The following is a 22,372-nucleotide window of genomic DNA, read 5'->3' as shown; positions in this document are numbered from 1 at the left end:
TTAATATCCTTTATCATTTTACTGTAACCTACTTTTCAGCTCTTATGCAAATTTTATTGCATTTATTTAACCCTCTTCCATTTTTTTTACAGGCCCTTTTAAGACCAGCTAGAAACAAAGATCATAATTGATCACAAAATCCTTCCTGTTTAACATAAGAAAATAGATTTAATTGGCTGTGCATTCCAAAAACATGGTCTAATTGGACCCGACCCCCCCCCCCCACAATGTTAATTTAAATTCCTCATTGGACTATCTATCAGTAAGCTCTTGAAAAGAGAAAAGATGCCTAAATATTGTGCTCAGAGAAGGAGTGGGTCTAATGTACCCAAATAGCATGAAAGGTGCCCCCTACCCGATGAACACTGCAAATAAGAAATCAGTGTAGCAGGTTTGTACACTGAGTGTGTTAACTCCTGTATCAAGAAAGTCGAATTGGAGCAGAATTAACCCTTAGGGTAAAATGTTCGCCTGGGCTCCAACAAACCCCTGAAATCGTTTTGTGGGTTGTTTTGTACCCAAAAACAGAACACCCTGCATAAAACATGGTTTTTATCCAATGCTTGTTTTGTGCAAAGTTGACCTACTGAAGTTAATGCACATGACTGAGGTTCATTAGTTTTAATACTTTTGCTCTGAGCAGAACTTAGTTGGGCTGACCAGAACTATAATTAAACTACACACCCAAATATTCCTTTGCTTTTGAAGAGGTAAAGGGTAAATGTAAATGGACCCCTGACTGTTAGGTCCAGTCGCGGATGACTCTGGAGTTGTGGCGCTCATTTCGCTTTACAGCTTCCAGGTCATGTGGCCAGCATGACTAAGCCGCTTCTGGTAAACCAGAGCAGCACATGGAAATGCCGTTTACCTTCCCACCGGAGCGGTACCTATTTATCTACTTGCACTTTGACATGCTTTCGAACTGCTAGGTGGGCAGGAGCTGGAACCGAGCAACGGGAGCTCACCCCGTCGTGGGGATTCGAACTGCCGACATTCTGAATGGCAAGCCCTAGGCTCAGTGGTTTAGACCACAGTGCCAGCCGCGTCCCTTTGAAGAGGTATAATAGCATAAAAATAAAATTTATGACACACACAAAATGCTATGGTGTTCTTTACCCTATTTTGAGAAGTTGTTAGGGTCAGAATACACCCCAAGCAGCTTAGACATTTGGTAGTTTCACTTTCCTCTTTCAACAGGACCAAATAGGCTGCCTGATAAGCTTAGTAAATTAAACAGTGGGTGAGTGGGTAAAAAGGGAGCTGAAACACTACAGGAGAACTGATCCCAGAACTGCTAAGGAGTAGGAAGCCATTCAGGTTTGCTAATAAATAATTTTATTTATTTATTTTTGCAAATACAGTGGTGCCTCGCAAGACGAAAAGAATCCGTTCCGCGAGTCTCTTCGTCTTGCGGTTTTTTCGTCTTGCGAAGCAAGCCCATTAGCGGCTTAGCGGATTAGCGCTATTAGCGGCTTAGCGGATCAGCTGATGAGCGGCCTAGCGGATCAGCTGATAAGCGGCTTAGAGATCAGCTGTTAAGCGGCTTAGCGGATTAGCTGTTAAGCGGTTTAGCGGCTTAGCGGATCAGCTGATAAGCGGCTTAGCGGCTTGGGAAAAAGGGGGGGGAAAGGAAAAAAACCCCGCAGGAACTCGCAAGACATTTTCGTCTTGCGAAGCAAGCCCATAGGAAATTCGTTTTGCGAAGCACCTCCAAAACGGAAAACCCTTTCGTCTAGCGGGTTTTCCATCTTGCGAGGCATTCGTCTTGCGGGGCACCACTGTATTCCAAACATCTGCTGTGGTCCACAGCGATGCTATTAGCACAGGAAAGTTAACTGCTATCCTTCTCTCCCGCTAAGGAGCTGACACCAACATATATGGTTCCTCACCACATGTTAGGCAGAGATATAGCAATTGACCTGAGGCCACTTGGAAAGCTTCAGACACCCACACAACTGTGAAGTCATGAGTCCTACTGGGCACCTTTGTGAGGAAAGGCAGGATAGCAATTTAAAATATCAACAAGCTGGTCCCAGGCTACCAGCTATACCCTGCTGGCTCTAGAATAATCAGAAGCCTCAGAGCAGGAGTCTTCCTCAACCTCGGCCCTCCAGATGTTTTGAAACTACAATTCCCATCATCCCTGACCACTGGTCCTGCTAGCTAGGGATCATGGGAGTTGTAGGCCAAAAACATCTGGAGGGCTGAGGTTGAGGAAGCCTGCCTTAGAGCCTCTGACACCAGGAGTACCTGGTCTGTTAGATTCACACCCATTTCCCGTTCCACTTGAAGTACGTTAGGTGCTGAAGGTGTCTACAAAACAGGTCGAGTCAGGAAACATTTTATGCCACATATAACACACATGCTACTTGAAAGTGACACACAAATGCCAGTCACTATCTCTTCTCCCCTCTGGTCCTTCATCCAAGAGAGGTGGCCTGTCACTGACTGCATTAGCCTAGCAGTCAACCTCCTCCTTGGTGCATGCTGTGGGAAGCCAAGGACAAGGCGACTTTGGCTGACTCCACGGGGGCCACAGACCTCGCATCCGATGCAAAGTAGTACTCCACCGCTTTCTCCTCGACAGGAAAGAGGCAGGTGGTGCTGTCCACCCGGGAAAGGCTGCAACTCCCCTTCTTGTCTTTGCCTGCGGAGGCAAGAGAGCTCAGTTAGCTGCCATTAAGAGGGCACAAAGCAACTGACAGCAAACAAAGGCACCTCATTCCATTGATAAAATTCACCCCAAGTCACCAAGTCACAGTACCAACATGAAGCTTCACTTTCTTAAAGGTTGCTGGCATAGTCCACGGGAATATTTCCTGCAGAAGCACCACCGAAAGGAAGTGGACAAGACCAATGCCACTGCCTTTTCATTTCAACAGGAGCTGGGCAGGAGGCTTTCCCAGGGAGTCTGCCTTGTGCAATTTTATTTTATTTATTTACTTCTTCCATTTATATCCTACTTTTCCTCCACAGAGCTCAGGGAGGCCGGCGGACTGCTCCTCTGCATCACCATTTTATGCCAAAAACCCTGTTAGGCTAGGAGGCAGTGACTGGTCCAAGGTCATCCAGTGAGCTTCTCGGCTGAGTGAGGATTCAAACCCTGGTCTCCCAGGTCCTAGTCAGACACTCTCGCCACTACACCACGCTGGCTCTCAGCTTTGACTAAGGATGAAGGATGTGAAACATTTGAATGCCTTTTGGTGTGGAGTGGGGACTGTCATGTAAAAATGACAGTCTAGCTTTTCTTAAGAACATGATTTAAACTAGCCAATTTCTAAGCAATTCCGCATGCACAACATCCAAGCCTTTTGGAATTAGTTCTGTGTTTGTCAATTAAAAAAAAGAAAGATGACAATCAGGTGTTCTTAAACTTGAATTCAACGTGGGCCCTGGACAGGCAGCTAATACAGGTGTTGGGCTGCTGCTCTCAAAACCTCAGAGCCAGAATAGCTTTTCTGAAGACAACTGAGCTAGCTGGAGTAGTTTGCATTAGGAGAACTTGGACTGGGGCAGTGAAGAATGTATTTTGAACAGGCTGCTCTAAAGTCAAGCATGTTGTACCTGAAAAAGTATTGATTCAGGATGACTCTCACAATTGTCAGAAATACCAAGGACCAACTGTGGAGGCAGAGGATAGCCTTCGTGGCTGGCAGCCATTGATAGCCCTCTCCTCCATGAATTTGTCTAATCCTCTTTTAAAGCCATCAAAACTGGTGGTCATCCCTGCATCCTGTGGGAGCGAGCTCCATAGTTTTAGCATGTACAGTAGTACCTCAGGTTACATACGCTTCAGGTTACATACGCTTCAGGTTACAGACTCCGCTAACCCGGAAATAGTGCTTCAGGTTAAGAACTTTGCTTCAGGATGAGAACAGAAATTGTGCTTTGGTGGCGCAGCGGCAGCAGGAGGCCCCGTTAGCTAAAGTGGTGCTTCAGGTTAAGAACAGTTTCAGGTTAAGAACGGACCTCCGGAACAAATTAAGTAATTAACCCCAGGTACCACTGTACTGTCTAGTAAAATCTATGGAACTGTGGAACTGGCTCCCATAGGGCACAAGATGGATTGAAGCCTTAAGACACCTGACAGTCAGAGCTATTGAAAATATGGGCATGTTCTGCGAAGAACATTTGCACACAAATGATTTAAAGCAGCAGTGAATCACAGAACAAGCAGCTCTTCCTTAAAGGCAAAGATACATTTGGATTTGCTACCATATTTTTCCTGGCACTGCCCCCATTTTTACTGTGATTATCTACCCACTGGCAAACTGTTAGTATTCAGATCAGTACTTGATAGCACCAATGTTAAATGTATTCTAAATTTTAGTATTAAAACATGGCTCTCATGTTGATACTGACTTAAAAAAGAAAAAGGCCAGTTCCAGTTAAGTCAGACATCCTCAAATCTGGATGTTGGTTTCAAATTAACAAAATCAGCAGAAGGCAGAGAAACCAGAGAAGGCGAGAGAGGGATCAGAGGACCTTTTGGTTAAGTGGGAAAGCCCCATTAGGATTCTCGCATGCAGAATCTCCCGCCCCCAATGCCATCTCTTTAATATGTTGCCATCACTTTCCATTGAACAAACAAGGTTACACATCTTGACAATCAAAAGCCAAGAACACTGTCTCCGTATGCACTTCTGCGCCCAGAAAAGCAGGCTAAGGAATGAAAAGTTCTGCTCAAATGAACATAGTAGCAGACTATACCCTGTGAAGCTGGTCCCTCCTCTCAAATGGAAAGCGATCAGCTACATATTAAAGAGAAAGTGATTGTCTTAATTCATTTTCAGGACTCCTCATCGAATGAAGAATTATGTCTCAGGCACCTTTCTCCATTTTAATGGATATTCCATCAATAGAATGATCCATAGGTTGTGTGGCTGAAAGTGCAACACGAAAAGAAATAACTTCAGTGTGTCATTGACAACAAGAGAAACTTCAGCAATGTCAATTTAAAATAAAAATTAGGTACAAGCAGAAGGCAGACTTTTGGCTTGGAAGTGCAGTTCACAGGGCACTTTTTGAGCTGTGTTAAGTCCTGCGAATTTCAGTCCCATGGGGCCGAGATGAAGCTGTTTTGCAGCAGCAGCAGAGAGCTCCTGTACTCATTGTCCCACTTGAATACCTGAATTAGCATTTGCACCTGGGATAGATACTTCCAATAAACCTTCATAACATGACTAAATGACAGGTTGCATGGAAAGGTGAAGCATCAGCATGGAGATACTTGGAGCAGAACAGTGGGCTACAAACCCCTGCCAAGTCACAAACTTCGCTAGACAGTGTTCAGCCAGTCACCTATCCTGGGTTGCTTGTTGAAAGTTGAGATTCAAATAAAATAAATAAAGAAGGGGCCAATAAACCTTGCTGTGGAGATACTGGAATTCTCAGGCAAGCCTATAGGACTGTAGCATTAGTTGCCCTCCAGTTAAAGGGAACAAATACATTCCTAAAGCCACAGGGATGTTCTGCTGGGGGACAAGACGAGCTGAAGATACTGGTCAGTCTTCATACCAGAAAGCTAAGGTGCCACGTGCACAAGGTATATAGTGATATTATGCAAAATGAGGGGAGTAGCTTACAACCAAGCTGCTCACTGTGTATCTAAGGGTGGATTGATTTAACAATCATTCCTTCCCTCTGCCCAGAAATCCCTAGGAACAGAACAGGGTTTGTGAGAGTTGGGGAAGAAGAGGCCAAGAGCCAAGGCCGGGCTCAGGGCAGCTAACAAGCAATAATAAAAACAAGTTGAATGAATACAACTTAAAAACAAGATTAAAATACAACATTAAAATATTGAAACATTAAAATATTAAAATGCAGCCTCATCACAGGAGAAGAAAGGAAAAAGAAAAAAGAAAGAAGAAAGAGGGGGAGGGAATCAAATTGGCTCCAAGCCAAAGGCCAGGCGGAACAACTCTGTCTTACAGGCCCTGCGGAAAGAAATCAGATCCTGCAGGGCCCTGGTCTCATGAGGCAGAGCGTTCCACCAGGCCGGGGCCAGAGTTGAAAAGGCCCTGGCTATGGTTGAAGGTAATCTAACTTCCTTAGGGCCCGGGACCACTAGGGTGCTGCTATTTATGGACCTTGAGGCTCTCCGTGGGGCAGACCGGGAGAGGCAGTCCCATAGGTATGAGGGTCTTAGGCTATGAAGGGCTTTAAAGGTCAAAACCAGTACCTTAAATCAGACCCTGTACCCAATAGGGTTTGCTTTTTAGAAGGCTCCCATAGCATCTCATCTCCATATTAATAAGGTATTAATTTAGCATATCTGAAGAAGTGTGCATGCAAACGAAAGCTCATACCAATAACAAACTTAGTTGGTCTCTAAGGTGCTACTGGAAGGATTTTTTTTATTATTATTTTTTAATTTAGCAGATAGTACCAAACTTCTCACTTCTGCCACACTTGCATTAAAGAAGAAGAAGAAAATGAGTTGAGAAATTCTTCGAGCTGTGAGATTTACCTGTTCTGTACAGTATTGGAATGTGGTCAGTAGAAAGCTTGTGCTCACTCCGCACTCCAATGAGCAGGGGGCTTCCTCTCCTGAAAATAAGACATCCAGCTGTCATGGCCAATAAACACGGGTTTCTGCGTCGACTCTTCCCTTTGGAGGGCCTGATCACATTTGCAGCTTAGCTAAGTGTCAGCACAGCCAAGTTGAAGGATATAACCAAGGGGAATAAAGTTTGGCCTGGAGATAGCAAGTTCAAGCAAAGCACCCTGTGAGGAGGGGGCAGGGTTATGGGCCTGGGGTGGGGCGTTTGTGTCAGACCAGGACACAGATCCAAGCTTCAAAATTGCACAGAACAAAAAAGATAGGGGGAAAACCTCACTAATCTGATCTCAATTATAGCCTGCAGATGGCAAACAGCACTAACTCAAGATCTATATAGTTCAGAGTTGGGCAGCTTTTAAGCCAAGACAGAATGCAGTTAAAAGCATCCCAGACAAGCTGAATTTATAGTTCACAATCTGTGGGACAAACTCTCAAGAGCCCTGAATTTTGAGACTGCAATGATGTGCAGACCAAGCAAAATCTTAAAAGAACCAAACTGATTACCATCTGAGGACTTGTCTGTCTTACACATATCAGATGATCCCTGACATGCTTACTCAAAAGTCAGTACCACTGAGATCAGTTAAGTGCAAACAAGATCACTGCCTTGAAAGTCCCTCTTTCACCTAATGGAACCAAGGGAACTACAGGTCTGGGTGAGGCAAGCAAAGGATTTTCAAAAAGAGGTTTCCAGACCCTTCACAAACTACAATTCTCACAATTTTTTGGAGTAAGCTATAGAACTGATATGAGTGCAAACATGACTTTAACTACCCAGATTCAGCTGGAAAATCCAAACAGTCATTGCAGTCAAGATGTTAATTGTTTTGCTAATTTTGAACTGTTTGTGGTACTTCATGGATAGCAGGAAACAACATTAAAGAATGGGGTTATTTTTCTAAGAGAATATTTTTGCATCAGCAGGTAACATGAAAAACAGGGAATATTATACCATAAGGTTGCATAATAGATATGGCAAATAGAATTTCCACCAATTCAAAATTGGCTAAAATCTATGATAGCCTATCAAAAAGAAGGTGTGGGTGCACAAATAATGAAACTGACCTAGGGAAACACAGAGCATGCTACTGGGACGGTATTTACCTGGTTCCAACTGCTTGACCAGGATAGTGAACACTTTTGAATACAAGGGCAAATGCACCTTCCTTGTGGAAAAACAAACAAACAAACACACACTTTACTTTTTCAGTTAACATCATTTAAATGTTTTAATTAAAATATTAATATGCAACCTTGGGGAGAAAACTCTTTCAAGGCAGCTTACAATACATTGCAGCTTAAAAGTCTCAGAAAGAGTATACTGAGAGACCAGGGAAACAACCTATAATTACTAAAGTATCATCAAAGCCAACAGCAGAAGCAGACCAACCTTTTAGGGAAGCCATGAACAAGTGGTTAATTCCAAAGCTGTGGGGCTGCCCCTCTGGCTTCCACTGCTTTTGGAGACAGCAAATTAAAAGGAGCCCCGCTGCTGACTCAGAGCACCAGGAGCTTGGCACAAGTGAAGGCAACCCTTCAAATATCTCGAACACAAAACACTTTAAGCCTTTAAAAGTCAGAATCAGCATTATAAATGCACTAGTAACCAGGTCAGCTGATACAGTAGGACTATCTCATGTTCCTACCACCCAGTTCCCAATAAAATTTGGGACACTGCATTCTGCACTGTCAAAAATTTCGAACCCACCTTTAAAAGGCAGACCAGGTACAGTGCACTGCAGTAGTTCAGTCTGAACATGACTGGCAAGAGCCAACCTCTCTTGCTGGAGAGATAGTCCAAGCTGGTAAAATGCACTTTGTGCCACCATTATTTTCTTGGCTTTCCCAGTTAGCATCAATGTCCAGGAGAATGTGCTTGGTTCTTCAGGGACAAAGTAGCCCCATTCCGGACCAGCAGCCCATCAAGCTTGGGGGCAGGCAATCTCCCTACCCAGCTCTGTTTTATCTGGATATAATCTCAGATTGTTTTGTTTTGTTTTGTTTTTTAAAGATATTTATTAAGATTTTCCATTTTATACTGGGTGGGTGAGGGCAAACAATAATCTCAGATTGTTTGCCCTCACCCACCCAGGACCACCTTCAGGATTTCAAGAGAGATGAGAAGTTGGAAACAAGAGAAGGAGCTGTGTGTCACAGCCGGCAACACCTCAAGCCAAATCTCCAGATAACTGATTAGAATCAGCTTTTCTTGTGTCCTTATGTATTTCTCCTGGAAGTTTCATGCAGACATTAAAAAGCATGTGGAGGGGGCAGGTTAGGCTCTTGTGGCACCGTATAAGTCAATGGCCATAGGATAAAGCAGAACGCCTTCAACACAACCTTAATTGTTCCACAAGAAAAGACTCCCAAGACCAATCTGGATGAACAGGATTTCAACACTGTGGCTGACTATAACAAAAGCTGCTGAGAGGTATTATTATTATTATTATTATTATTATTATTATTATTATTATTATTATTATTATCATTATCCCTAGTCTGAGTATCACAGGATATTCTCTAAATTAGTCAATTTTCTTACATCTAGTTTGGTAAAAGCTATGAACTAACATTACTGTTGCAAACAGGATCCTGGCTCTTTCATTTGCTCTTTGCTTATTGTTAGGGAACTGCCATCAGTGCCGGAGGGAGAGAGCGGGCTCCAGAGGGAATCCAGAGAGCGCCCCCGGATGGGGAGAGGCATGCCATCTTCTGGGGAAGGGAATCAGCGTAGCACCAGTGGAGAAGGGGAGCAGATGGGGGAATCGGTGAGGCGGTCCCATGACTCCTTGCTGGGGACCAGCGGGGAGAGTAGGGGTCCTCCGCTGCCCACACCCTCCTTGCGCAGAAGGCTTCCGCGCAAGGAGAGTAGGCGGAGACTAGGCGTCAAAGAGCTTCTTTGCTGGAAGAAGTTCAAGAAAAGCCCACTGACAGATTCTGCCAGCGACTGAGACAGCCACGGGCAAGTGGCTGTCCGGACAGAAAAGGTTCACTCAGGCAACCCAGCCAGGTGTGGTGCCGGTTTACGCACGAGCAACCCCTAGAACCATTACACTTATCATAGAATTGTAGAGTTGGAAGGGACCCAGAGGGTCATCTAGTCCAACCCCCTGCAATGCACGAATGTCTTACATTGCTGACTATAGCAGCTGCAAGAGAAAGCAGACTGCTCTATACCAGCAATGGACTAAGCAATTCCTGAAGCCTCACCATGAAACATATTAAAAGGTCTGGCAAAACATAAGAATTGTATATTGTCTCCTATGGGTGATAAATGTTTTACAAAAAAATGTAGAATTACCAGCTGCTGGATGACCCTTTCTACCAATGTGGTGTAGCTGATATCGTCACTTTCACGGTTGTCATACATGTACTTGACAAGTTTAGCAATTGTCTCAGTATCAGTCTCAGACTCAAATTCATAACCTTTGCTTTCCTGAAAAAACATTTAAGAAGTATGACTTGTGTTAGTCAAAACAATGGAAATATGGAACATGGCACATGGACAAGGGAATATCTACTACGCACTATTTTTGTATCATAGCAACCATATTCTAAAAATATTGCACAGGCTGCTCCTGTTTCTTACAACTGCTCTACTCTCATTCATTAATTTCAAGTTCTCCTGCTCAGAGAAAGAATCAAATAGAATAGATAAAGGAATGCAGAAGCAAAAGAACCATGTCTTGATGGGCATGGTTCCAGCTCACTGCTGCGCTCCTACAGAAAGCAGAGCAGATGCTAACCACACAATGCAACCAAGCTAGTATGGAACCCAATGGCAAAGTTCTCAAAGGCCAGAATGGGTCGGGATTCAATTTTTGTTGGTTAGGGAGGGGAAGAGTGGCAATAGCATTCTAGAGCAGCTGATAATATATCTGGTGCCACATATGACCGTAAACAATTAATAACCCCACGACCTCTTTTTGCAAAGAAAAATTCCAGAGGAGGTTGCTGTGTTGTCTGTGGCTGCAAACACCACAAAAAGTCTTGCGGCACCTTGAAGACTATTCCTGGAAGTATATTCATCTGCTCTTTAGATTTCTTAATTCTACTACTTCCTCTGAAGTCAGTACAGTACCATTAACCTAACAGACACACAATCACATTACACACTTAAGCCTGAAAGAAATGAGAAGCAAGATAAAATTATCCAGCTTTGGTAAGATTGTAATATTATTATATAATGCCACTAATGTTCATGGGAGAAGGCCCATAAAGTCAGTGACAAGAGTGCATGCTTTGACTGCAGAAGGTCCCAAATGCAGTCTGCAGGCAAGAAAGGGAAGACCCTGCTACCATTTCTGGCTGGGGCTGTTGAGAGTTATAGTTATGGTTATAGTCCAAAACTACTGGAGGGCATCAGTTTGGGGAAGCCTGGCGCAGACAGTACAGCAAGAGATGAAGCAACAACCTGAATTGAGATAAGGTGCCTTCCTGCATCCCTAAGGCACTTCACAGGGTGACACAGAAGATCCCTATCAGCCCAGGGGAACATGCAATCTAACCACTCCTTAAAGTTATAGCACCAGCTCATGTAATAGATACTTCAAAGGCTTCTAAAGTGTCTCCCTTCTCAGCATCCAAAGAATGCTGGCATAATTTGGGAACGAAACTACCAGGCCCAAGTGATTCTTTCCTACGATACAATCACAAGCAGATTCAGACTTCCCACTTTGTTTCAACTCACAGCACAGCACAAGGAGCTTCACTTACCAAAAATTTCTTCAGGTCTTTGTAGTTTGTAATAATGCCATTGTGGATAACAATAAATTCTGAAACACAGGGGGAGAAAACACTTTAGGAGCTATGATCATAAAAGAGCCCGCAAAAATAGGGAAGCATCCCAAGAGGAGAAGAAAAGAGAGGTGCCAAGCACCTTGTTCAAAGGCAAAAGCCTGAAACAGAAACTAGGATTCCCAAAGCCAAGCCAACCACAAGCACATGATAGATGGATGGTCGAATTTAATAAAGAAAGTACAATCCCTGCTTGGCTGCTTAACTTAGAGTAGTTTAATGCCACCTGCTGCATCCAACTGCAGTATTAATTTACTTTATCCCAGACCCATTTACAGTTCAATTTCCTAATGTAAGAGAGAATGTAGGCCATCTTCCATGTGGGCCATTACCCAAAATTGTTTTCTGTACTAACTACACCAGGAATGACAGTTGCCTATGCTAAACAGGATGTATCAACGAAGTACAAGGTAGCTGGCAGCTCAATTTCAGCCCCGAGGAGCCTTTAGAATTAAGACACTTAACAGATTAAACGAACCCTTACAACAGATTAATGGGAATTATAACCCATGCTTGTAACTTTGGTAGTATTTTAACCTTAGTGCAATACTAACAGCAGAGCTTTGTAGCAGTCATTACAGTGTCTCAGATCACAGTTTTTTTATCTAGAAACAATATAATCAGTGAGTACTCAAATTTAACCTTTTCTGAAAATCTCTATAAGGTAATATATGATTTATTCTGTAATGCACAACTCACTTTTTAAAAAAGCTATTTTAAAACCATTATCATCTGTGAACATTCTGCATATTTAAAAGGAGTTGAGACCAGCCTTGTTTTTAACTTGAAACAGTCTTTAATCCATAAAAGAACTAAATTCTGTTTCCCAATGCAGCTGATTTTTGGTTTGTTGGGGCTCTCCGGTCTGACTATCTGCCTCCTCCCACCTGGAAATAAAGGCTAAGACCCCTTAGATTTACTTCTTACATGTCTTGCTACCTGGTACTTTGTTCAAGACGATGGACACAGCTGTCCAGGAAGATTGCCTGCCCGACACTTTACCAACTCTGAACAGCCATCAGAAGCTAGGACAAAAGTCAAAGCGTCACCTCATCCCTCATACCCACCCAAACATAACGGCAATGTCTTACCATTGTTTTTATCCGATCGCTGTGGGTGGCTGTTGACAGGATTGGGCTCGCCGTGGGTGGCCCATCTGGTATGGGCAATTCCAAGATGCACATCAAACTCAATGTCCAGGTCCATATCCTGTTGTTCTATGTAAAGTGGGGAAAAGTTCATTCCTAAGAGGATCCCCTACTCTTACTGAATGGAGGGAAAGGTTTCAGCTAACATCACCCACTGGCTTCAGAAATGCAGCGTGAGGCTTTACGAAGTAGGCCAAGGCTTTCAGGCTACTTACTCATGAATGTGAGCTCTTTTCTAACATTTACAGGTCTTTTGCATGTGTTAAGTGGTCCACTTCCACCAACACATAAATTATAGGTGGGGAAAATCTGGGCTAAAGGTCAAATGTGGCCCTTCAGACCTCTCCATCTGGCCCTCAGGACTCTCCCCAGGCCACCCCCCCCATACCAGCCATACTCCGCACCCTGCTGGAGTGTTTCTGCCTGGCTGAAATGTGTATCTGAGCTCTAATCACGCCTCTTGCTGATCTGGATGGCAGACGGAGAGGGGCATGAGTGATTGTAGAAACCAGCCTCATGAGCAATGTTTAAATTAATTACTCTATCAACTTTTTCTTCTGGCCCTGCCCACCATTGCAATGTGTATCCCTGTAAGGATGTCCAGAAGGGAATGTGGCTTGGGACAAAAAACGTCAACCACCCCGACCTAAGTTCTGACTAAAGCCAGCTGTCTCAGTCAGCAACATTTAAGATAAAAGTCCACAATGCCGAGGTCCTCCACCATGCCTCTCTGAAAACAGCCATAGTTTAAAAGAAAGTATTATCCACAATATTAGCACACACTGTTGTTTCCTGAATAGAGGGCATTGAACGGAACGCAAAACATGAGACGTTTGCTTCTCTATTGTTTACCGTTTTCCCACCCAGAGATCATACCAATTTAATACTTGCATTTTTCTAGTACATAGAAAGTTAAGAAAAGACCATCTTATTTTGTGGCTGTATCAATTTACCATGCTTAGAGCATCAACATTTGATTTAAGCAATTCCTAAGACCAGCAGCTACAGAAATACATAACTGCTGTATAAACTAAATCATTGGCTGCAATATGAACAAGCATTCTACTCACACATTCCATTTTAATTCTTTACTTTTGCCTTTACTGCAAATTCCCTAACAGCTGAACTATGATTTGTATGTGTCCTCCAATGCAGGACTGCAAACCAGCTTCCATACATGGTTTGGTTGGTGGTCCCAGTTTGGAGGGCAAACCCAAACCATAGTTGGCTAGTTTAACAGCAAATTCTGGTTTGTGCTAAAGAGGAAGTAACTTGCATTGGAACACATAATGCAGGCATAGGCAAACTCCGGCCCTTCTGATTTTTGGGACTACAACTCCCATCATCCCTAGCTAACAGGACCAGCGGTCAGGGATAATGGGAATTGTAGTCCTACACATCTGGAGGGCCAGAGTTTGCCTGTGCCTGACATAATGTGAGGGAGGGAGAGGAACACGTATGAGGCCACTCAAGCAGCATCAAACCATGGTTTGGCGATGTGTGAATAAATCCACTGTTGGGAACTTCAGTAGTTTCTCACTTGGCAAAGTTGGTCTGGCTATCTGCTGTTATCAGTTTATATGACACTAGTTTATCAGTAACAGACAAGAAATGAGGTCTCAGCTGTCCACTCTGGAAGGAGATGGACAAGACAATGCAGAGTATGTGAATTCCGCTATCTTGTGAACACTTTTTCTTCATGCATACTCTCCGCTACCATTCTCCCTATTCATGCTGCCTCTACTATAACCAGAGAGAGAGAGAGAAAGAGTCTGTGTTCCAAAGGTGACTGAGATGTCTGAGTCTAACTGGCCAAAGAATGACCCAACAACAAGGGATCATGCTATATCTCTATATTTGCTCTCAACAGGCAAGGCAGACGTGCAGGGAGGATTAGTAAATTCGATTTATCTGAGAACTGCATTATAGAAATGAATATATAGTTTATCATTTAGTATGCCAATGAGCACAGCATGTGTTGGGAAGTGTTTTCAGTTTGCACCTAACAATACATTGAAAGACGGTTGCTGAATGGTATTGAGATCAGGAACAAAGACCACCAAAGAGAAAAGGTGGATTGTGTAGGACTGGACTTACTGTTCACTTCTTCATCCAAAGCCTTCACTTTCCCCTTCTTTTTGATGAGTGCAATTTTCCCAGCATTGGCCTCCCAGTCTTTATCATTGCCTCCATCAATTCCAACTCCTAATACACAGAAAGCTTAAGGTGAATCTCACACACCTCATTTGGCTTGAAATATTAATTGTTCTGCTTTCCAATTAACCTAACTTCCACAATCATTTTTCTACAGGCTAGAATAAAATTGCAGGGTTTCAGAACATTATGGCTGTACATAATTACAAGAAAAGCCAGTGCAAGATTTAGAAACATAACATTGCCTAGGTGTTCCCTTTTAGCCATTGGGCTGCATTGCTGGGACATTGAAGAATATCCAAGCATTCCAACTGCACAGGGTCAGTTATGTTAGCCGCTAGACTCTTGTCAAACAATACAGCTTCTGTGAGAAAAAGGATATTTCTTTCATTGGGAAAAGACATCTCAAAAAGCCTAGTGAGATTTAAACTTCATCCAAATACCTGTGCACATAACGGTTTATGTCCAAGATATACAACTAAACATGTAAAATTGTTGCATGTGAACTGAAAGGTAGAATAAGTCACACCAAGCCTTGCTTCTTACACATTGCAGACCATGACTTTACTGGCAACCACATACTTTTAAAACCATATTCGCAGAAAAAAAGTTTGAAAGATAAGGAATCCAAGGACAGGGTGAGCAGCTTACCAGCTGAGTCATATCCTCTGTACTCCAGTCGCTGAAGCCCTTTGATGAGGGTCTCCAGGATCTCCCGTCTTGTCCGGGGAACATGGTAGTTCAGGTAAGCAAAGATGCCTGCAAGATTGATTAGAAATTAAAACAAAGACTATATACATGCAATACTGCATTTCACTTTGTAACCACAATTATGAACTGAAACAGCGCTTGTGTAGGATTTCTATTAGCACAGCCCCAAACGTGTTGTAAATAAACTCATTTTTATAAAACATTACAAGCCACAGGAAGAAAAAGCACCACACTTTTTTTTGCTACATTTCTCCCAATCAATATTATATATATATATATTAATGTACATATACGCAATTAAAATTGTAAGTAAAACAGAGAGAATGTAAAAGCAACTGCAGGGACAAGAGAAGGATCCATTAAGAAGGGGGTTTTTGAAGGAAGGATGGGATATAAATAAAATAATAAATAAAATTTAAAAAACATTAAAAAGTATAAAACATATTATAGATGAGTGCAGTGAAGTGGCTCCACTCTGCAAACTCTAGAATGGAGTGCAAGGATGTAGGGTAAAGAATTTCGAGTTTGCAGAGTGGAACTCTGCATTACAGCCTTCCTTCAAAAAAACAAAAAAACAAAAAAGCCCTTCTTAGATTTGGTGCTAGAAAATCTAGCAGGCTTCTTGTGGATTTTTTAAATTATCTCAGTAGCTCCAGATCACCTGATTTAGGCCTCATCTCTGCTACCATCTGCATGAGAAAAAATACGCCCCACATTCTGGAACTTTTACTTTTTAGACACTGTGGGATATATTCAGTGCTAGTTCAAATCAGAGTAAACCCAGTGGGTCAACCCCAAGCAATAACAAATCCATGGATCCCACAATTCCTGGGAAGTCTCAGAAAATAGCACCTGGAAAGTCAATAATGTGCTCCTGTGTACATTAGCCAGTGTGGTGTAGTGGTTAAGAGCGGTGGACTCGTAATCTGGTGAACCGGGTTCGATTCCCTGTTCCTCCACCTGCAGCTGCTGGGTGACCTTGGGCTAGTCACACTTCTCTGAAGTCTCTCAGCCCCACTCACCTCACAGAGTGTTTGTTGTGGGGGAGGAAGGGAAAGGAGAATGTTAGCCACTTTGAGACTCCTTCAGGTAGTGATAAAGCGGGATATCAAATCCAAACTCTTCTTCTTCTTCTTCTACCTCTCACGCACAACAAATGAGTTGCCTTGTCAAAATAATGATTTGCATGCTCAATAAGTACCGCATTTGAGATTTATAAGGATATCCCTTATAATCTCCATGCATGAACTCCCTCTGTGAAAGGGCACTGCCGTACTCACACTTTCTTAGAAAGTGGGCAAGGCACAAGAAACAGGGGAGAAAGTCAGGTGGGGAGCTTAAGTCATGATATTCCAGTTTATCAAGATTTCAGACAGGTTGTCAACTCCCAGTGGCTACAAGGAAGTGTTCAATTTCATTATAGCCAACAAAGTTAGTAATTACGAACACTTCACTGCAGTAAAGTATTCCAACTCAAGAGAAGAGCTTTGGAACCCTCCCAATCCCAATATAACTAAGAAAAAACAAAGAAGAGACTGGTTAACTTTTGGAACTGGCACAGTTTATATTGCGGAAAGTCTGTCTATCCCACCAGGTGCTCTTCTCCTTAGACATGCTCCAATATTGAAAGTCAGATGCAAGAAAAATGCATGAACTGGAGGGATGTAAGCAATGGAGAGAGACCTCGCTACTCCCGCATACCTTTCTACATAACTGGACTGGAGGACATCTGGGTTTAAACAGAGAGCTCTGCTGTCCTCACAACTAGACTGAGTCTCAAAATTCTCATTCTTGCCTAGGCTAATCCTTACAGCAGGGGTAGGCAACCTAAGGCCCGTGGGCCGGATGTGGCCCAATCACCTTCTCAATGTGTCCTTTTATTTAAAATGCATCTCTGGGTTATTTGTGGGGCATAGGAATCCGTTCTTTTTTTTTTTTTTCCAAAATATAGTCCGGCCCACCACATGGTCTGAGGGACAGTGGACCAGCCCATGGCTGAAAAAGTTTGCTGACCCCTGCCTTACAGTGACCACCCCAGCAGCAACCATTCACATTTCTTTCCGATTCTAACCCTTACCTCTCAAAAAGGTGCACAGCTGGCCAAAAAAACCCCTCCTAGAATGACCAAGGGAGTGGATCTCTTTTGGGAAGGCATTACAAAGACAGGGGTCCACCACTGACAAGACCATGGGTAGACAAACTAAGGCCCGGGGGCCAGATCCGGCCCAATTGCCTTCTCAATCTGGCCCGCGGACGGTCCGGGAATCAGCATGTTTTTACATGAGTAGAATGTGTCCTTTTATTTAAAATGCATCTCTGGGTTATTTGTGGGGCATAGGAATTCATTCATTATAGATGATAGATAGATAGATAGATAGATAGATAGATAGATAGATAGATAGATAGTCCGGCCCCCCACAAGGTTTGAGGGACAGTGGACTGGCCCACTGCTGAAAAAGTTTGGACAAGACTGTCTGCTTTTAGCAGCAGTCAATCTTGCCTCAGGAAAAGGGCCCACTTTCTTGCTCAACACTTCACTGGCTCCCTGGCTCAGTCCAGCCATCATTCAAGGCTGCTTCAGTATTCGTATTACTCGCATAAGTCAGAAGCATGTGAGCAAGGTGCTTGTGGTGGGTCAGCAAGACCATGTTGGCAAATGCTGCTCATTTAGCTGTAGCCAAAGATCTGCCCCACATACCATTAGCAGCCTGTTACCATGGTGTGCTTTCAGTTCACCAGACACCCTCATCCCTTTCCTCTTCCTCTTCCTAGCAGCTTATGGTCCCTCATCTAGGGACAAATGTTGACCTGTGATCTACCAGCAAGCATATCTTTGGCTCTGGTGAGAGCATGGAAACAGAGAGAGAGAGACACACACCCCACATTTGCACCATGCCTGAAGAAGTGCCATTCTTATACCACAAGCCTTGGAGACACCCAAAAAGCTGTGGGATTTCTTAGTTACTAAGGCAAGCCAACACTGGTTGACCCCAGGGGGAAAGAAGCACATTCCACAGACGTATTGTTCACGGCTAGGCGATATATTGATATATTGTTCAAAACCAGTTTGAAGCCCCTATCGTGCTACTGGTTTCATAATTTTTGGCTGGATATTGCAAATCATTCTGATGGATGGCTTTTTTCATTTTGCCCAATCTCAAAAAAAGAAAGACACTTCAAGCTATTTTTAAGGAAATTCGCCAACATTTACACTTCCAACATGGGTTGCCATACGTCCAGTGTTTCCCTGACATTTCAGCGCTTTCTACTCAGACACTGTTTCCGATGGCCAAATCCCTGCTATGTCTGTGAAACTTTGGACATATGGCAACCCTACCTTGGCCCTTGCTCCCTCCAAGTGTACAAGCACTACACTAATTTTAAGGTGTGCTGCTAATCACATATTTTTACCAACTAATCATACACAGCACACTCCCAAGACCACTTCCTCATTTGCATGAGTTGAAAAGAAGAAAGGAAGAAAAATGTTACAGTGATATAAATTTACTCATTCAGCTCATAAATAAGATCATAGTCCATAGGAGGAAATGTTCTCTATGTAAATTCTGTGATGACAGGGTTGAAAATAAGTTCCCAAGAAGAAATGTTATTAGCTCATCTAGAGAGCCACCTAAAAGGGGCAGATGGAAAGAAGAATCACTAACTTTTGGCAGGTCAAAGCTCTCTACCTTATTGTTTGGAAGCAAATATAATTTGTCACCTAAAGTACAGTAATATATTACAAAATTACAAGAATCAGTGCCCAACCTCCTAGCAGCTATTTCACATAGCTGTCACATCCTATACAATGGTACCTTGGGTTAAGTACTTAATTCGTTCCGGAGGTCCGTTCTTAACCTGAAACTGTTCTTAACCTGAAGCACCACTTTAGCTAATGGGGCCTCCTGCTGCCGCCGCACCACCGGAGCACGATTTCAGTTCTCATCCTGAAGCAAAGTTCTTAACCCGAGGTAATATTTTTGGGTTAGTGGAGTCTGTAACCTGAAGTGTATGTAACCTTATTAGCGCAGATATCTAGTCTTACAGAAGTGACCTATTGGAAAACTTACAAAGGAAAACATTTACAGATAGGTAGCCGTGTTGGTCTGCCAGAGTCAAAACAAAAAAATATTTTTTTCTTCCAGTAGCACCTTAAAGACCAACTAAGTTAGTTCTTGGTATGAGCTTTCGTGTGCATGCACACTTCTTCTTTTTCATGCGGCTCAATGTGGTGCCTTCCATAGTTCCAGTTACAGATAGGTAGCCGTGTTGGTCTGCCATAGTCAAAACAAGGAAAACATATTGGAAATACAGTGGTACCTCGGGTTACATACGCTTCAGGTTACATACACTTCAGGTTACAGACTCCACTAACCCAAAAATATTACCTCGGGTTAAGAACTTTGCATCAGGATGAGAACAGAAATCGTGCTCCAGCGGTGCGGCAGCAGCAGGAGGCCCCATTAGCTAAAGTGGTGCTTCAGGTTAAGAACGGACCTCCGGAACGAATTAAGTACTTAACCCAAGGTACCACTGTATAGGATGTGATAGCTATGTGAAATAGCTGCTAGGAGGTTGGGCACTGATTCCTGTAATTTTGTAATATAATCTGCGCTAATAATTACTACTGGCGGTGCAGGGGCTCCCAAAGTTTCAAACACTAGGAAAGCATAGACCAATGCAGTCAGCAGAATGCAAGGCTAGCACAAGGCTGCCCTTGGGGGTCTCCAGACATGGCCCCACTCAAGAGCTGCGTAAAGGGCAGTTTGCAACTCCAAAACGTGCCTGGGGGCAACTGTGATTCACCACAGATAAAACAGAAAATTGTATAGCTAAACTTCAGACCGCAGCCCCGTCAACACCAACTGGCCATGATCTCTGCAGCATTGCTGGGGAGGAGTCTTCCCTAACCTACCTGGAGAGATGGTGGGGATCAAACCAGGGACCTTTGGCACGGAAAGCAGAAGCTCTGCTACTGAGCTAACATCCTCCCTTTTAAAGTAGTTTATTTCCTGCTGTTCCTCTTCTGAGAGAGCCCAGTTAGAATTCACAAATTCAGCTGTGTTCAGCCATGACTACTGCAAGTCAATACTTCAGAATTCAGATAAAAATGGGGGGGGGGGGTTAAGAAGGGTTGTGTTTGTATAACCTTGAAGTCAAAAGAATTATATTGGCCTCCTTAGCTTGATATCAGCAAGAAATTGGAAGCTACCAAGCAGAAGGAAGAGCAGGTGTTTGTTTCACTCCTGGTGGCAACACCTGGCTGTGAAACATGAGGGTTCAGCTGGTGGGTTGAGACCAGAAACTCGATTGCAGCCCAGCCTAAACGAGATTGGTTCAGGTGCCACACTTCCTTTTGTACTTGTTTAAGGTAAGGGTTAAGCTTTCTGGAAGACGATAAAGAACAAAGAATGATAGAATGCAGGGGAAATTTAAAAGGGGGGGGGTGAGAGAAAGGAACAGAGAGAAGGTAAAGAATGACCACATGCAACAAAAATATTTTAGTTGGCCCCATAACTCATACTGGGGTTAAGAGGCACGGTGGAGAGAGATCCTTTGGATATGATAGTTGCTATGAGAGCACTGCGCTGAAGGGCAGGATAAAAATTGCTCAGACAAATTAATGTCAACAGTAGAAATAGTTACCGTATTTTTCGCCCTATAGGACGCGCTTTTTCCCCTCCAAAAATGAAGGGGAAATCGCACTGACCCCTCTCACTCTCCAGGCTTCAGGAAGACATCCGCAGCCTAGGCAGCCCTGTGGGAGTTCCCGCAGGGATGTCTAGGCTGCGAATAGCAGCCTGCTTCCCGGAGCGTTGGGCGCCCTGAAAGCAGAGCGCCCGGCGCTTCGGGAACACATCCGCAGCGTGGGGAGCCCTGCAGGAGTTCCCCACAGGGCTCCCCACGCTGCGGATAGCAGCCTGCCGGCCAGTGGGCAAAGCGCCCTGAAGCAGAGCGCCCCGCGCGCCGGACAGACATCCGCAGCGTGGGGAGCCCTGCAGGAGTTCCCCGCAGGGCTCCCCATGCTGCGGATAGCAGCCTGCCGCCCAGCGGGCGGGGCGCCCTGAATTAGAGCGCCCCTCGTGCTGGGCAGACATCGGCCAGCCCCACAAGCTCGGGGGACAGGAGGGAGGCGCAGCACCGCCATCCCGCTGTTCCTCGACCTGGTTCGGTTTCTCCGACCTGCTTTTTGGGGGGGAAATAAAGGAAAAAAAATTTTTCCTTTATTCCCCCCAAAAAAACTAGGTGCGTCCTATGGGACGGAGCGTCCTATGGGACGAAAAATACGGTATTTCACTGCAGATGGTAAACAGAGTACCAGTCTCTACACTTGGTCAAACCAAATGGTCAGAAATGAACACTGTGTGCTCTACTAGGGTGGACAATTTCACAGCAAGTCAGATCCCAAATTTTAGTTGTACACTGAAAACCAGAACAAACTACCCATTTACGAAGAGCCAACAATCTCACTCTATTTTGCTGAACAGGAAAAAAACTGCTCTGTCCGTTCGGGCATTTCTTATTTACCTATAAATCAATGCTTGGAATCTGCTCTTAGTCCTGCAGTCAACCCCCCTCTCCCACCCCTGGCAATGTAACCCACTAAGTTATGAATAACGTATCAGATTTTGAAATTATTCCAGTTTGATGCTGCACCAGTTTAATTATTAAAAGAAAGTGATCTTGTAAGATTTGCTCCCATCCTTACCTCTGCAGCAAGTTTAAACTGGTTATGAGTTTCACATTCAACTATGAACAAGGTATATCTGCTACACTGGTTTGTCTGGACATCTACATTCTACCTGGGCTGTTAACAATAGATGAATTATACTTATTCCATCAAAGAATAAGCAAGTGAGATACAGAAATGTCAGGGTAAAGATAAAACTGCAAGGGCAATAAACCCTACAATTTCAACCATGCAAGAGAAATAATCCCCTCAGAAATATGACCTGAAGAAAAGGCATTGGGCTTTGTCAGTCTCCATCACTCTAAAGGC

The 22,372-nt window shown here is 43.7% G+C and overlaps 1 protein-coding gene across 5 annotated transcripts in view; it reads right to left on the bottom strand.

Moving 5' to 3' along the window:
* Positions 1-22,372, bottom strand: part of GFPT1 (glutamine--fructose-6-phosphate transaminase 1) — a 42,823-nt gene that overhangs the window by 16,645 nt on the left and 3,806 nt on the right. For 3 of the 5 annotated variants that reach the window (XR_014551807.1, XM_083629413.1, XM_083629415.1), the window contains exons 2-10: positions 15,313-15,420; positions 14,605-14,712; positions 12,451-12,576; positions 11,279-11,337; positions 9,864-9,998; positions 7,667-7,728; positions 6,470-6,549; positions 4,830-4,883; positions 2,542-2,647 (exon numbers count right to left, since the gene is read on the bottom strand). Coding sequence is in view for 4 of the 5 variants with exons in the window: in XM_083629413.1 (XP_083485539.1) it covers positions 2,542-2,647; positions 4,830-4,883; positions 6,470-6,549; positions 7,667-7,728; positions 9,864-9,998; positions 11,279-11,337; positions 12,451-12,576; positions 14,605-14,712; positions 15,313-15,420 (838 nt within the window). In the remaining variant the exon portion in view is untranslated. The remainder of the gene's footprint in view (positions 1-2,541; positions 2,648-4,829; positions 4,884-6,469; positions 6,550-7,666; positions 7,729-9,863; positions 9,999-11,278; positions 11,338-12,450; positions 12,577-14,604; positions 14,713-15,312; positions 15,421-22,372) is intronic. The other 2 variants (XM_083629414.1, XM_083629416.1) reach the window with 1 other exon arrangement.

This window comes from Podarcis filfolensis (genome assembly GCF_964270895.1).
Source record: "Podarcis filfolensis genome assembly, chromosome: 8".
NCBI lineage: Eukaryota > Metazoa > Chordata > Lepidosauria > Squamata > Lacertidae > Podarcis > Podarcis filfolensis.
Note: the sequence above shows the minus strand (reverse complement) of the source record. Positions and strands in the feature narration are given on the sequence as shown.